Source organism: Vicugna pacos, chromosome 15, assembly GCF_048564905.1.
Source record: "Vicugna pacos chromosome 15, VicPac4, whole genome shotgun sequence".
Classification (NCBI taxonomy): Eukaryota; Metazoa; Chordata; class Mammalia; order Artiodactyla; family Camelidae; genus Vicugna; species Vicugna pacos.
The window spans coordinates 7313183-7329404 of record NC_133001.1 but is presented as its reverse complement, the minus strand read 5'-3'; the positions used below and the strand labels follow the sequence as shown (position 1 = coordinate 7329404).

Here is a 16222-nt window from a genome sequence, read left to right as displayed (position 1 = left end):
CTCTCTTCTAAGCTGGCTGCACCATTTTTCATTTCCATTAGTGATGCAAGTTCCTGCTGTTCCATATTCTCTTTAGCATTTGGTGTTGTCAGTATTTCGGATTTTAGCTATTTTAATAGGTGTAGTGGTAGCTCACTGTTGTTTTAATTTGCAGTTCCCTGATGTCATAATCTTTGAGCATTCTTTTTATACACTTTTTTGCCATTTGTATATTTTCTTTGGTGAGGTATCTGTTCAGAACTCTTGCCCATTTTAAAATTGTGTTGTTTTTCTTATCGTTGTGTTGTTAGACTTCTCTGTACATTTACAACACCACTCCCTTATCAGATATGTGTTTTGCAAAGATTTTCTCCCAGTCTATGGCTTGGCAGTTCATTCTCTTAATTTCATTGCTTGTAACCACCTAAATACTCAGGCTTACTCAGTATTTTCTTTCTCAACATTATGTAAATAGAAATAAACTGGATGTAAAATTTTTTACCTTGCTTTTATAATTCAACATCGTACTTGTGAATATCATCCATGCAATTGTTTAAGGCTACAGTTTGGCCACTTTCATTTTGTGTAATATTATATATAATGAGTTTAAACCAGATTGCTAATTTTATTACCAACAGACATTTAAGTCATTTCTAATTTTGAAAATCCAACAATGCTGAAATGAATATTCTTGCATGTATATTACAGTGCATTAGGACAAGTTTCTCAAGGGAGTATAGTTAGGATAAAATTTCTGGTTCGTGGGGATCTTCAATATTACAAGATGATGCCAAACTTCTTCAAAGGGTTTTACCAATTTAAACTCATTTTCTTAGTAGTATACAAGAGTTCTGAATGCTCTATATCATTATTAATATTGTATTATTAATTCTTACATAATATAATCTCATTTGGTTTTAACTTGCATTTTACTGATACATTAAGGTTGAGCATCCTTTTTTGTTATTATTGAAGAATAGTTGATTTACAGCATTGTGTTAGTTTCAGGTGTACAGCAAAGTGATTCAGTTATACACACATTTTTTTCTCAGACTCTTTTCCACTATAGATTATTACAAGACATAGAATATAGTTCTCTGTGCTATACAGTAGTAAATCCTTGTTAATTTGTCTATTTTAAATATGGTGGTGTGTATCTGTTAATCCCATACTCCTAATTTACCCTGGCTCCCCTCTTCTTTCCCCTTTGGAAACCATAAATTTGTTTTCTATGTCTGAGTCTGTTTCTACTTTGTAAATAAATACATATGTATTATTTTGTAGATTATACATATAAGTGATATTATATATTTGTCTTTCTCTGTCTGACTTACTTCACTCAGTATGATAATATCTAGGTCCATCCATGTTGCTGCAAATGACAATATGTCATTCTTTTTATGGCTGAGTAATATTCCATTACACACTTACACACACACACACACACACACACACACACACACACACTTCTTCATCCATTCCTCTGTTGATGGGCACTTAGGTGCCTCCATGTCTTGGCTATTGTAATAGTGCTGCTGTGAACACTGGGTTGCATGTATGTGTTTGAATTAGAGTTTTCATCTTTTCTGGATATATGTCCCAAGTGGGATTGCTGGGTCATATGGTAACTCCAGTTTCAGTTTTTTAAGGAACCTCCATACTGACAATTTTGTTTCTTCCCTTCAAAGGCTTATTTTTTAATCAATTTATGTTTCTGCCCTTACAACACTAAATAAAACTTCAAGTACAATACAAAATAGGAGAGATGGCAAGTATGTATGATATTTGTTACAGGTTTTTGAGGATAGCTTTCATCATTTTTAAGAAAATTTCTTATGTTTCTAATTTACTAACAGATTTTACCATGAATTTATGGTGTGTTTTATTAAATGCTTTTTTGCATCTATTGAAATTATTATGTAATTTTTATCTTTTAATCTATTACTGCATTAAATTACATTAATAGACTATATATTTTTAAATTTTTTAAACACTAAATTATCTTCTATTATTAACTCCTTGCTGTTATTCCTCAAACAGTTCAGACACAAAAGTACCTCAAAGCCCTTATACCTAGGATGTTCTTTTAATTGATCTTTGAGTAAACAGTGATATTCAGATCTCAGAACATCACTTCTGATCAACCAGTCAAAAGCAGGGACCTTGTCCTAGTCTATCCCTCTGTTTTCCTGTTTGCACTGTATTATCACTGTCTGATATTTTTATTTTCTTATTGGGAACCCCCCCTCAATTAAAATAAAAATCACTGAGAGCAAAGACTTTATTCCTATTCACTGTTGTAGTCCCGTTGCCAACACACAATCATTAGTCAAGAAATACTGAATGAATGAATGAATGAATGAATGATTAATTCAGAGCCAGCATTCTCTACCTGAAATAAAATCATCAAAAATTGATGCCAGCATAAAATGTATCAATAGAGCATGGCATTAGGCAACTTATTGAAATGCTGCAGAGTAAGAGTAAATCTGTGAACCTCAAATCAGTATTACCAGGCATTATACAGGCAATATGGAGTAGTGGCTAAGAACACTGGCTCTGAAGTCATAGTGTTGAGATTTGAATCCAAGCTCCGGCACTTACTGGGTGACATTAGGCTGGTTACTTAACCTCTCTGTGGTTCCCCAGGCTATACATAAAAATAGCACCTACCTTACAGGGATACTGTGAGGATAAAATATATATGAAGTACACAATAACAATACAATGACAATGCCTGAGACATAGACAGCAATCAATAAATGTTAGCTGCTGTTTTCTTACTGAGAACAGAGCACCCACAAAAGTGGGCTCAGTGTCAAAAACCATGGCAATGTGAAGTGGCTACTTTCATATATCTTTGAAAGAGATTCTCCAAATGGGTGACTCCAAACAATACACATATGATAATTTGACAGCAGTAGAACATTAAACAGTACAGAGATAATCAGCTTGCAATAAGAACTTGTCTTGGACTCCTTACATACCGAGTGGGTACGGAGTGCCGCGATGGTTTTTGAAAGTGCCATTTCCCACAGTTCATCAATGTAGGCTCTGTTTACTAAGCCCTGGGTTGTATGTAAAATGTGATCTTCAACCACAAAAAAGCTAAGATTGAGGAAGAAAGAAAGCACAGCTGTCAGAAATTACAGTTTGACTACTATCTCCAAGGTATGACAAACATTAAGAGTTGCCATCAAATTCAAAGATAATACTAGTCATTTTTTTACTTATAAAAAGATGTGGTATCACAAACAAAATCAGATTTTTTAGACTTGGAATTATGCCCCAATCATGATATCATCTTAATCACTTCTACAGAAATTGGGGTTACATTTCTATTAAAAGTTAGCCATGTTATCCAGCAACTTAAAGGGGAAGAAAATGTTTATAGGTAAAGGAGGCTAATTTCACTACATTAAAAACACCAGGCATTAAAAAACTAATTTTTAAAAACTAATAGATTTTAAAGAAACAATGAAAGCTAAAATACACATTTTTTAAAGAATTAAACATAAAAAATATCAAAATTATTCCCCTTATATGGACTTTCTCATCAAACTGTTGAAAACTATTTTACAAAGGTAAAATAAAATGCACAGATATTTTTTAATATTCTGCTGTGGCTTTTTTATTTTTATACATTTAAAATGTATCTTGCTACCTTGCCTAAACAGTCATATTAATTAAAACAATTTTTAAATAAGGAATTTGTATGATATATTTTAATCAAAACTGTCAATTACATTGAAACGATCTAAATTTGAAAATAAAAAGAAACTTCATGGAACAATCCAACTTCCTTTCCTTTCTTCGAACTGCAAAGTCATTATTTTGCAATTAAAATAAATTGCCTATATTTGGGGTGTCTATTTGGGGACAGTATTTACATACTAGCATATGTGCTCTAGATAGGGGTGGCAAACTATATAGTCCATGGGACTAATCTGTTGCTTGTTTTCATAAATACTGTTTTATGGGAATACAGCTATGGTCACTCATTTACATATTGTCCATAGCTGCCTTCACACTTCAACAACAGAACTGAAAAATAGATACAACAGAAACTGTGTGGCCTGCTAAGCCTAATACTTTACTCTTTGGCCCTTTCAGAAAAAGCTTGCCAGCTTTTGCTGATTATTTGGTTCCTTCTTATCAAGAATGAAGAAACAAAACATCAACTATAATAAGATTAAAATTCAATGTTTTTCTCCCTTTATCCACAAAAAGTATTCTCCAACAATATAATGCTGAAACCAAGAGACATTCCTTTAACATCATCAGATAGTCAAAACTAAATCTTAAGAATTTTAAAAAAAGAAAAAGAATTTCCCAAAGAACGCTTGATAAATTTTCCAAGTCTCACAAAATTTATATAAAACATTGAAAGTGTATAAATTTAAATACACACACACACATATATACCCACCCAACAATCTGATTAAAATACTTCCTGTAACCGTCTAAAGTTTCATGCTGCAATAAAGCAAAGAAGAAAAAAGTTACTGTTTCTGTTTCGATACATTAAGACAGTTAAAATTAGCTAATTTCTTTAGGCTCAATTCCCAAGACTATATGGTAAATATAATAATATAACACATAAATATAAAATATAATAATAGTACTAATCCTACAGGATTACAGTGAGGATGAAATGAGACAACACATAGAGACAGCAGCTTACAGCAATGCCTGACACACAGCCATCGGTACATGTTAGCTGCTATTTTCTTTTTGCAAGTCACGTAAACCAAAAGTGGTCCCAGAATGACAATTTTTTAAAAACTAAAAGACATATATGCAAAATAACTAAAAGATACCAGAGAAGGAAAGTGAAAAAAGAGAGAAAAATGAAGGTGATGATCCTACCATATTAGATGGAGGCTGGAGCACCAAACGAGCCTGTTTTCGCCTCTGTTTTCGGTAGTAGTTCTCGAATGTTTCCCGGGCACCCTGTAAAACAAACGAAAGAAAGTGGGTGGACACACCTGGACCAATTACTCTAGTATTTCATGGAAAAAGAGACGCTCCCAGGTCTGGAATTGAGGCAGCCCCACGTTTCTCAACATCTGCTATTTTAACAATGATAATCCCTGAAAAAATTAAAAGTAAGTAATACCATTTATTGAAACTTACAACTCCTTATAGAGATGGATACAAAAGATTCTTAAGAGGAAACTACCAGAACGCAACCTCCAACGCACCAAAGCTGGTTTCTGAATCAATTAGTACAAATTCACAAGAATGAAGACAAACCAACATTCTCATCGGTTATAGTAAGAGTTGACAAAATGGTCCTAAAAAACCTCACAGAACATTCCAGAGGAAAAATCCAGAATGAAACCCAGTCTCAAATACATCATGAGCGAAGGGCCAAAGGGAGGCAAGGAAAAAGGCAGGAGCTAAGAACAATAGTCAGTCTTCCCAGATATAATATAATCTAGCAGAGCATTAATCCAAAAAAGGAGAAACAAAGCCCTGGAAATTCTTAGTGCACAATTTCTACTTTTCATTTAGGGTTTCTGCGCTTAAAATGAAAAGGCGCTCTAGAGAACAAAAGCTAACTCATGAGCTCTATAATAGGGCTGAATAGCGTCCTCTCAAAATTCACGTCCTTCCCAGGACCTCACAATGTGACCCTATTTAGAAATAGGGTCATTACAGATGTAATTACTTAAATTAAGATGCAGTCATACTACAGTAGGGCAACCCTTAATCCGACATGACTGGTGTCCTCATAAGGAGAGGAAATGCTACAGGAAGGCAGAGACACAGGGAGAACACCGTGTGGCAGCACGGGCAGGGATGGGCGTGAGGCAGCGGCAAGCCACGGAACCCCAAGGGCTGCCGGCCACCACCAGGAGCTGGGGAGAGGCGAGGAAGGATTCCACCCAGAGTCCCAGAGGGAGGACGACCTTCTGAAATCTTGATTTTGGATTTGCAGCCTCCAAAACTGTGACAGAACAACTTCTGTTGTTTTAAGCCATCTGGTTTGTGGTACTTTGTTACAGCAGCCCTAGGAAATTGATATAAGCTCGAAGCTTTTAAAACATGATGCTCCCCTATTATTAAACGCTACTCTCAAGACCTTTCTACATAAACAGAGTCGAAAGGGAAAGACAGCATTGCACAGTGGTTAACAGTACTGATTCTGGAATCAGACGATTTTATTAAAATTGTGGCTCTGCCCCTCACTAGCTGTTTAACTCAAACGACTAGCTATATAATTTCCCTTTCCTTAATTGAACTTCCACTATTTAACTCTCTAACTTTCAATAATAGATGCGCTATGTTTATTCATCTGTAGAGATGCCAACCTCATATGGTTGTTACAAGGATTTAGAACAGTTACAAAGCTTTTAGAATCATTATGCAACTGTTTATTTAAAACATAAATAAGATGAAATCAGAGATGAAAATTAAAGCCCTCGTGAGGATAAACTCCATGCAACACCTAGTTCAGTTTCCTTCACCTTCCCAAAAATCTGAAGAAGTTTATTCAACATGACTTCTTTGTTAGATCTCTAAAACCGGGAAAGTTGATTTAAGTTACCAAAACATGCAAACTCAACAGCATAGCTTAAAGGTTGGCAAACGTTTTCTGTAAAGGGCAGCGTGGTAAATAGGCTTTGGTGAGCCACTGAGTCTGATGCAACTACCCAGCTCTGTGACTGTAGTGGAGAAGCAGCCGTAGACAGCACAAAAATAAGTGTGGCTATGTTCCCATAAAACCTTATTTGTGGAAACACATTAGAATTTCATATAATTCTCACCTCTCATGAATTATTATTCCTCTTTCGATTTTTTACTAACCATTTAAAAATGTAAAAGTTCACAGGTCACACAGAAAGAGGCAATAGGCTGGATTCAGCCCAAGAGTCATGGTTTGCTGACCCCCAGTGTAGCCTAAAAACAGGTTTTAAAATGCTCAAGTGATTATAACTGTACACACCTGAATGTTTGTGTCTATAAAATGAAATCAAACATTAAGACAGCTATTTCAAGGCTTTCTTGGTCCGTAAGTTAATGAGGTAGCAAATAATTCCATTTAAGAAATAAGAAGTGGAAACTGCCTGTTGGTTTGTTAAAGTTATTCCCCACTTGTCACCATTTCACAGCATAGTGATATTATTAAATGTCAATTACATTCTGTACACACTGAAGGGCTTTTCATTTTAAGGTTAACAGCCCTAACGGCCCTTTATTATTCTAGTGTGACGTTACACTTTCAACATACTTTGGAGCCAAGATACACTTAGCAGAGAATTTAGGGAAAGCCTTCTAATTAGACCACAGTATTCTAACTTAATTACTTGTTGTAAATGATAGAAAACATACAAGGTGAAATTCTATATAAAAACCAAATCATGAACTTCTACTTAATTCTAAACTATATACATTTTGCCTTTCGATAAAATTAAAACATAAGCAAACACCAATTTGTCTATTAAGTCTAGGTTGCCCATTTACAAAAATGAGTTAGATTTTCCCTAGTGGATGCTAAATAAATTCACCTCTGATTATTCTATTTCCTTTGCCAATTTTGTCAACTCAACTTGCTTACAGGTGGAATTTGAGAAGTAGATGTCTGACCAAGCCAGCTGAGTAACTGATGAAGTGCCTGCCTATTCACAAGTAAGCCAACAGACAATAAACTGCAGAGTTTTGCCACTTCAGTTTCAAGCTCCTTTAATCACTAATACGAAAAAACAAAACAAAATCAAATAGAAAAAGGTCATGTAAAAGCTATTCAAGGTATAAGCAAGTAGATATAAAATAATAGGTAGGCAAGTGAAAAATTGTTTTGTTTTTCATTTCATTAGTATCACAGTGCTCCAACAGCTATGTAAGGATTAATGAATTAATACACACAATAATCACAGAAAAGCTAGTCACTTAATGTATATTAAGTGCTTACCATGTGATAGCCACTGAGCATCTCCTCACTAAAATTATAGTCTGTGTGTGTGTGTGTGTGTGTATGTGTTAGTGGGTAGAAGGAATGTCAGAGAAAGATTTTTAGAAAAAAATGACCTTTATACTCATAATTGAATAATAAGCCAGAAAAATAAGCTAGGTGAAGAAAGGGGGAAAGAAAGGTCCCTTGTAGAGACACAGAGGTTTAAGGAAAAAAGGCATCACACAAGCCATGAATTAAAAGAAGTTCTTCATAGCTAGAACTTCAGGGTGTAAGGGAGAGGGATAAAAAGGGAGGAGGCTGAAGAACTTTGTCAATTATGTTAAAATATTTGGACTTCAACTCCAGTTTTAGACACTTGGAAGTTGTAATGCCGTGAGTATAAAGAAGGAAAAGAAAATTAGATACAAAAAGATCAGTCAGAATCTGACATATATTTGGGAGGTACAAGCTAATGATTGGATACACAAGGTAAAGGACATGAAGGAAGGAAGGCTGGCGTGAGGTTTCTAACCCAGCTCACTGCTTTGATTGGTTCTCTCATTTAATGAGAGAGGATAACCAAAGGAATATATAGTCAATTGTTAATCATGGGTTCCAAGTTCACCAGCTTATCAAAATTTATTTGTAACCTCAAAATCAATACTTGTGGCACTTTCATAGGTATTCAAGGGTGTGTACAGAGTGGTGAAAATTTTGAGTTGCCCAACACACACGTTCCTAGCTGAGGTTGAACAAGGCAACACTCTGCCCTTATTTCAGCTCACATACTATAAACAATTATCCTTTTCATGGTCTATCTAGTGTCCCTGTTTTCAATTTTTTGTGCTTTTAAAAAAAATGAGATGTAATTAATAAATTATTATATTAGTTGCAGGTGTCCACCTGAAACTAATATAATATACTGTATTTGTATATACTACGAAATGATCACCACAATAACTCAAGTTAACATCGATCACCACATAGTTACATTATTTTTCTTGTGATGAGAAATTTTAGGATCTACTCTCAGCAAATTTCAAATACATTATACAGTATTATTAACTATAGTCACTATACTGTACATTACATCCCCAGGGCTTATTTATTTTATAACTGGAAGTTTGTACCTTTTGACTACCTTCATCCAATTTCCTCAGCTCCTACACACTACCTCTGGCAACCACCAATCTGTTCTCTGTATCTATGTGTCCCAATGGGTTTTGTTTGTTTAGATTCCACATATAAGTGAGTTACTACAGTATTTGTCTTTCCCTGTCTGACTTGGTTCACTTAGCATAATGCCCTCAAGGTCCATCCACGTTGTTACCTATGAAAAGATTTCATTCTTTTATATGACTGAATAATATTCCATTGTGTATATATACCACATCTTCTTTATCCATTCATAAACCAATGGATACGAAGATTGTTTCCATATCTTGGCTATTATAAGTAACACTGCAATGAACATGGGGATACAGACATCTTTTCAAGTTGGTGTTTGTTTTCTTTGGATAAATGCCCAGAAGTGGAATTACTGGATCATACAGTAGTTTTAATTTTTTGAGGGACCTCCATACTGTTCTCCACAGTGGCTGAACCAATTTTCATTCCCACCAACAGTGCACAAGGGTTCCTTTCCTGTCACATCCCTGCCAACACTTGTTATTTCTTGTCTGTTTGATAATAGCCATTCTAACAGGTGTAAGGTGATAGCTTATTGAGGTTTTGATTTGCATTTCTCTGATGATTAGTGATGCAGAACTCACTAGGATGCAAGCTCCATGAAAACAAGCTTCTTGTCTGTTTTATTTATTGTTGTGTTCACAGCCCCTAGAACAATGCTTGGCATGTAATTGGCATTTAAAACAAATATACATTTGTCAGAAAATTGATTAAAAGTACAAATAAAACATTAATCAACAGTTTCTTTTAAAACTCCATTTTCATATTTTCACTTTATCTGCTATTGCAATGATCATTTCTTTGCAATTATTCCTATTCATCTCATCCTGTTGTTTTTCCATCACTATTTATTCTTTTAAAGATTTTTATTCCTGTTTCAGTGACATTATGTCTTCCTCATATCAAACAATTTTCTAAAATTTCCTTTTGGTTCCTATAGAAAATCATTTTTAGAATGACATTTCCTCTGAACTTTTAGGATAATGTTCCTTGCCCCATTTTATTCAGTACGTTTTTTCAGATTTCATTATTTTGTTTTGCATGACTTCATTTTCCCAGTTGCTCCATGTAGAACAGAAGCTCTTTCTGGACCAGTGCTTTCTTCTTGGCTTGTGGTTTGCCTTTGGCCAACTCACCATTCATCTGGCCAAAGATGAAATATCCTTATGGAAATGGCAATTCATAGCAGGTTGAGGTGCCCAGGTCCAAAGCTGTTTCAAAGGCCATCCACAAACTAATTCCAGAGTAGAGCAAGCAACTGGCCTACTAAGTTGACATGAAATATGGCCAAACATTCTCCTATCACACAGTTCCCAGTATTGAACTCTCTGAACTTCTTAAACTGAAGGAAAACCACAATAACATAGGCTCTTCCTGTCTGTGCTTTTGTACAGCACCATGACGCTGAGTGTTCTCCAGCTCAGGATGAACTGTGCTGCCAACCGAAGTCCCTCTTTCTCCCTCACTCCACACTCTGGTAGCCTTAAAAAGGAGAAACCACGCAGTAGAAGGGTGGACAACCAATGTATTCATCAATTCAGGACTGCATTTTGAGTCAGAAGGCATAAAATAGAAAAGGAATAAAGTGTCTTTTTACTTTTAAGGTCTGCTCTGTTGAAGACAGCAAAACACACAGCACTCAACAACTGGATTTCTCAATCCACTCAGTCAGCTCTAAACTTACAGAAAATTTTATTCCAATTCGGACAATGTAATGTTATTTATCAGCCTTATTTATCAACGGGTGTTTTAAGTTTCCAGACTTTCATGCACCCAAAGTATTTTAGCAAAAGTTAAGAAAGACTTAGAAGCCAAGCAAGACTTTGTTTAATATTGTCTAATGTTGAGTGTGTACATCTCATCTGAAATTTAACTTAAATGCTACAGTTTATATTATAAGAAATCTGCATAAGTTTCTTATCATTAACTTAAAGCACAACTACATAAGGAGAGCTAAGTGATCAGGGAACATATCCTATTTTCACTTAATGCTGAAACAAGAGAAAGAAATATTCTTCATATGGTGGTTATATTGGTGTATAAATCTATCAAGATTCATCAAATATGTGTAGTTTACTATACAGGAATCATACCACAATAAAGGTGATAAATACATACATACATACATACATACATACATTTATTTTTGAAAAACTCTGACACTTGATAGAAATACAAACAAACAAAAAATATTCTCCAGACTCTGCTACCCTCTTCTCCAATTCACTGGGTACCTTATTTTCTATGTTCATATTTAATTTAAATATTATATCATATTGTATGATGAACTTGGAGGACAGTGCTAATCATCAAGTGCTCCAAAAGCCACTGCCAATTCCCTAAATCTAATAATTAATCCTAGCACAGATTTTATCAGGAAATAACCCATTTCTCCTCAAGCTATGCTGGAAATAGTTGTTGTTGTTTTTAATCTTTTTTTCTTTTAGCTGTGTGTTCTATATTGTCTATCTCTTTTAATTATTGTTAATTACAAAAGTAAAACATGTGACTTTGAGAAAAATCAGATAATACACATTAGGCAAAGACAGAAAACAAAAGTCTTTTGTACCCTAATACACTGTTGGTGGGAGTATAAATTGGTGCAGCTACTGTTGAAAACAGTATGGAGGCTCCTCAAAAAACTAAAAATAGAACTACCATATGATCCAGCATTTCCACTCATGGCTATATATCTGAAGAAAACAGAAATACTAATTTGAAAAGATTCATGCACCTCAATATTCATAGCAGTACTATGTGCAATAGCCAAGATATGGAAGTAACCTGTGTCCATCAACAGATGAATGGATAAAAAAGAATGAGGTATACATATGTACAATGGAATACTACTCAGTCATTAAAAAGAATAAAATTCTTCCGTTTGCATCAACATGGATGGACCTACAGAGTATTATACTAGGTGAAATAAGTCAGATAAAGACAGACAAAATACTGCATGTTATCACTTATATGAGCAATATAAAACAAATAAATAAATATAACAAAACAGAAACAGACTCACAGGTACAGAGAACAAACTAGTGGTTACCAGTAAGGAGAGGGAATGGGGAGAGGCAAAAAAAAGTATAGGGGATTAAGGGACATAACTTATTATGTATAAAATAAATAAGCTACAAGGATATATAGTAGAGCACAGGGAATATAGCCAACATTTTATAATAACTTTAAATGGAGTATAATATATAAAAATTTTCTATCACTATGTTGTATACCTGAAAATAATATTATATTGTAAATCAACTATACTTCAATTAAAAGAAGTCATTTATAATCCCATCACCTGAAGATAACTACTGTTTACTAAGTGGTGTGCTCCCTCATAGATGTTTCTCTATTCTAAATAGACAGGTATTTACCTACATACATATGTGCATATACACATATATAAATAGGATCATATTGTACATACTCTTTACACTGACATGTAAAAATCATATCTCAAGCATCATAACTCAACGTGATCAACTTTCACTGTACAACACTCTTCCAGCTCCCTTTCTTCAAACACATGTTATAAACTGTCATACAAATACTGGAACAAACATGGGCTTTGAATAAATGTTTAAAAATAAAAACAAAACCACAAGTGACAACTCTGAATTCCCCATGTGTCTAGACACTTGTCTGGATGAAAACATAGCAAACATACACAGTACTGACACTCAACGTGAACAGGTGAGTGAGGTTTTTTGGTTTTACATGTAAAAGTGATAAAAATTCATTGTTAACAAAGCTCATATTTTAGCTGCTATAGGTTACAAATATGTACCAGTAATCATATGAATCAGGAGCATGTGATCCGTGTTTTTAGTGGGGAAAGAGAAAATCAGCTGAAAGACTTTTCCATGGATTTCTTTTTCTTCATAAAAGATAAAAATGTATCCCATGCACACAAACACCCTGAACACTTCATACAATTACTGAGCCCCATGTCTGCAAACATTAGTGGAATCTACATGTCTAATTTTATAGAATAAAAAAAAACCTTATGCTGGAACAATACTGCTTCTTATGGGCAATATGTCTACACAACAGGGAAAGAGGGACAGACCTTCCATCTTCTTCATTAAATTTTTACTGGGCCATTATTTGGTTAAACATCTCTTCATCTACTTGGTTCCTGGTAGAGACTGCTATGAGGTCTACAGGAGAGTAGGCAGAGTCCTTCTCATCCATCACAATACAGAAAATTAACGCATGGACTGAGAAACAGCTAAGGATAAGTACACAAAGAACAAGGGAGGGAAATGGAAGGAGGGAAGCACACACCATTGTTCTTCCGGCTTGGCCTACAGGAAGCAATATTTCCATTCAGTCTTGAGCAAAGCCTGGAATTTCACCACCCTGAATGCAGCTGGAGAACTCCCTTTTAACTGTCCCAGCATCCAAGTGAAGACAGGTTTATTCAGAGTGTTTTTTAAAAGAAAAGAAAAAAAAAAAAAAGCCCTGAAAGGGCCATTTTAATTTGCCTCCATGTGAAAAGGGGAGCACATTTCATAGGGCCCCATAATGACGTTCAGCGGGATATTACACTTCACCATATGGCTAATTTGCACAGCAGGCCCAAAGCAGGATTTTCTTTCATTAGAACTGCCCTAAAGATCAGACTGCAGAAACACATGTAAAGAACAACCCTAAGATGCCCCCTATTGCTTAAACCTAGAAACACTGATTTGACTCCCAGATGTAAAAGCCCATTCAGAGAGTTCTCATGACAAGGTCATTCAAGAGTCATGGAGGTGGTATGTCTCACAGCTCCATTTACCTATATTAGGGCTTTGAAAAATGCCTACAATTCAAGAACCACAACACTGTCAAACACCTTAAAAAAAAAAACTATGTACAGAGAAAGGGTAATTGCTCTGGTAGATAGATTATTATGAAAAGAAAATTACTTTCAAAATCCTAATTCTTGATACACTCAGTTAGTCTACAAAGTAATTCTACATAAACTTCTGACCCTTTTGGAAGACAGCAAAAGCAGTCTGACGTTCTAACAGAGTCCTGTTTATTTTTAAGATGGCCTTTGTAACTTATGTTTGTCTTGGCATTTCCTCTTTCTGCCATATCCCAAGCCTGAGCCACAGAAAAGAACATCCCCTCCGGGACTGAAAGAAGACTGCAGAATTTAAAAAAAGAAAAAAGAAAGAAATCTGATGTCTAATGATTATGGAGTAGCTGAGTCTGTGCTTTTGAAGAAAGTAAACATTATGATTAACAATCTTGGGCTTTGTAATTAGCTTCCCCTTTCCCAAAGAGAGTGTTAATTTATTAAATACTTCAACAAAGACTCTTTTATTATCAGATTCAGTTTGGCTGGCTCCTTTCATAGCATTACCAATTACAACCAATAAAGCTTTAATTGATGACTACTTTTTATAACCTTTGACCCAAGATGATAAACAGTTGTACCTTAGAAGCGAAAGGGTAAGCCTCAAAGGGAACAGTGTCTTAATCATGCTTAGCAAACCAAACTCCTTAAAATTATAACCTACCTACCTGGCTAGAACAAAACCCCAGACTTCCTCTATGATTAAGGTAATTGATCAGGAAAAGATCTGGATTTCACTTTTAAGATAAGTTTCCCTTTTGTTAGGGAAACTCTAACTTGCATAATCTGCATATAACTGTGCACATAAAATTATATGCATGTATAATGTGGTGATTGTTTATTATAATAAGATTTAATCAATTTGTAGCCAATTAGCAAAAGAATTTTTTCCCAATGTTTTTTATTGTTTTACAGAGAAATAATTGACTTATATTTCTGTATAAGTTTAAGGCATAAAGCATGATGCTTTGAATATGTTGCTTAGAAGACTCTTCTAACTCACACCTGTCAGTCTTGATGAAGTATTTCACAATTTAGAAGCTTAAAATTTCCCAGTCTCAATCTGTTTCCTGTTGCCAAAATGAATAGGCCCTCTAAACAATTACTAAAAAGCTCGTAGAAAACTGTTGGATCTAAAATTGCAAATAAAAATAATATCATCATGTCACAGTGGTTACAAACAATCGCTTCATGGAGAGGAAGGGCAATAAGACATTATTAATGGTCCTCCCTATTAACAACAAGTAAATGGAAAGTGCTGCCTTGACAGAAGTTACAGTGTAAGACTTTATACAAAAAGAACAAGGCATATAGCTTTTAAGTGACCTCACATATATATTAAAGGAAGCCAATGCCAGGAAAAGCACAAAACCCAAGGCTCAGTCTAAGTACAGTATAAACTGAAAGAGCTATACACATTATTTTTATGATATATAAATGTATGTAATGGCTGTTTTATTAAAGACACATGGCTGCTCCCTGCATCTCAAGATCAATTTTGCCACACACACCCCCCAAAATAACCCTTTATATAGTTAAGTGAGGACTGAAGAAATTTTATATAAATAAATCTATGCTTTTTCTCCCCCATTAACAGAAACTGTTCAGAAACAGACAAATTTAGAACCTAAGAATAAAAAAAGTCATACTGAATTTCAGATGTTCAGAAAAACAGGCAAAATATTTAAAAACAGACAAAACAACCATATATTTGGCTGATATTTGCTTAAAAACAATACAAATTGAATAAAATTTGCTTTAATTCCAACTTTTTGATTAAACTTTTTATTATGAGAATTGCAGATTCACATGCAATTACAAGAAATAATAGAGACAGATTTCACGTGCCTTTACCAAGGTTTTCCAATAGTAAAAATCTTAGAAAAGTACAGTACACTAACACAACCAGGACATCAACATTGATATAATCAGTCAAGACACATAGTTCCAAAACTACAAGGAATCCTCAAGCATCCTTTTTATAGCCAGACCCACCTCCCTCCACCTCTACCCACTACTTAACTTTTGGCACCTAATGTGTTCTCCATTTCTGTAATTTTGTCATTTTAACAATGCTACATAAATGGAATTTTACAGTACATAATCTTTTGAGATTGGCTTATTTCACTCAGCATCTAGAGATTCATCCAGGTTGCTGGATATATCAACAGTTCCTTTCTTTATATTGTTGAATAATATTCCATGATGGTATGATACAAATGTACCACAGTTTATTCACGTACTTTAAGATATCAAGGTTGTTTCCACTTTGGAGCTATTCTGAACAAAGCCACTATCGACAT

The 16222-nt window shown here is 34.7% G+C and overlaps 1 protein-coding gene across 3 annotated transcripts in view; it reads right to left on the bottom strand.

Annotated features, from left to right (window-relative positions):
* EXOC6B (exocyst complex component 6B) overlaps nucleotides 1-16222 on the bottom strand; it is a 533613-nt gene that overhangs the window by 245923 nt on the left and 271468 nt on the right. For all 3 annotated transcript variants that reach the window (XM_006201563.4, XM_072937568.1, XM_072937567.1), the window contains 3 exons: nucleotides 4849-4932; nucleotides 4409-4455; nucleotides 2967-3087 (listed from right to left, as the gene is read on the bottom strand). In XM_006201563.4, coding sequence (XP_006201625.1) covers nucleotides 2967-3087; nucleotides 4409-4455; nucleotides 4849-4932 — 252 coding nt within the window. The remainder of the gene's footprint in view (nucleotides 1-2966; nucleotides 3088-4408; nucleotides 4456-4848; nucleotides 4933-16222) is intronic.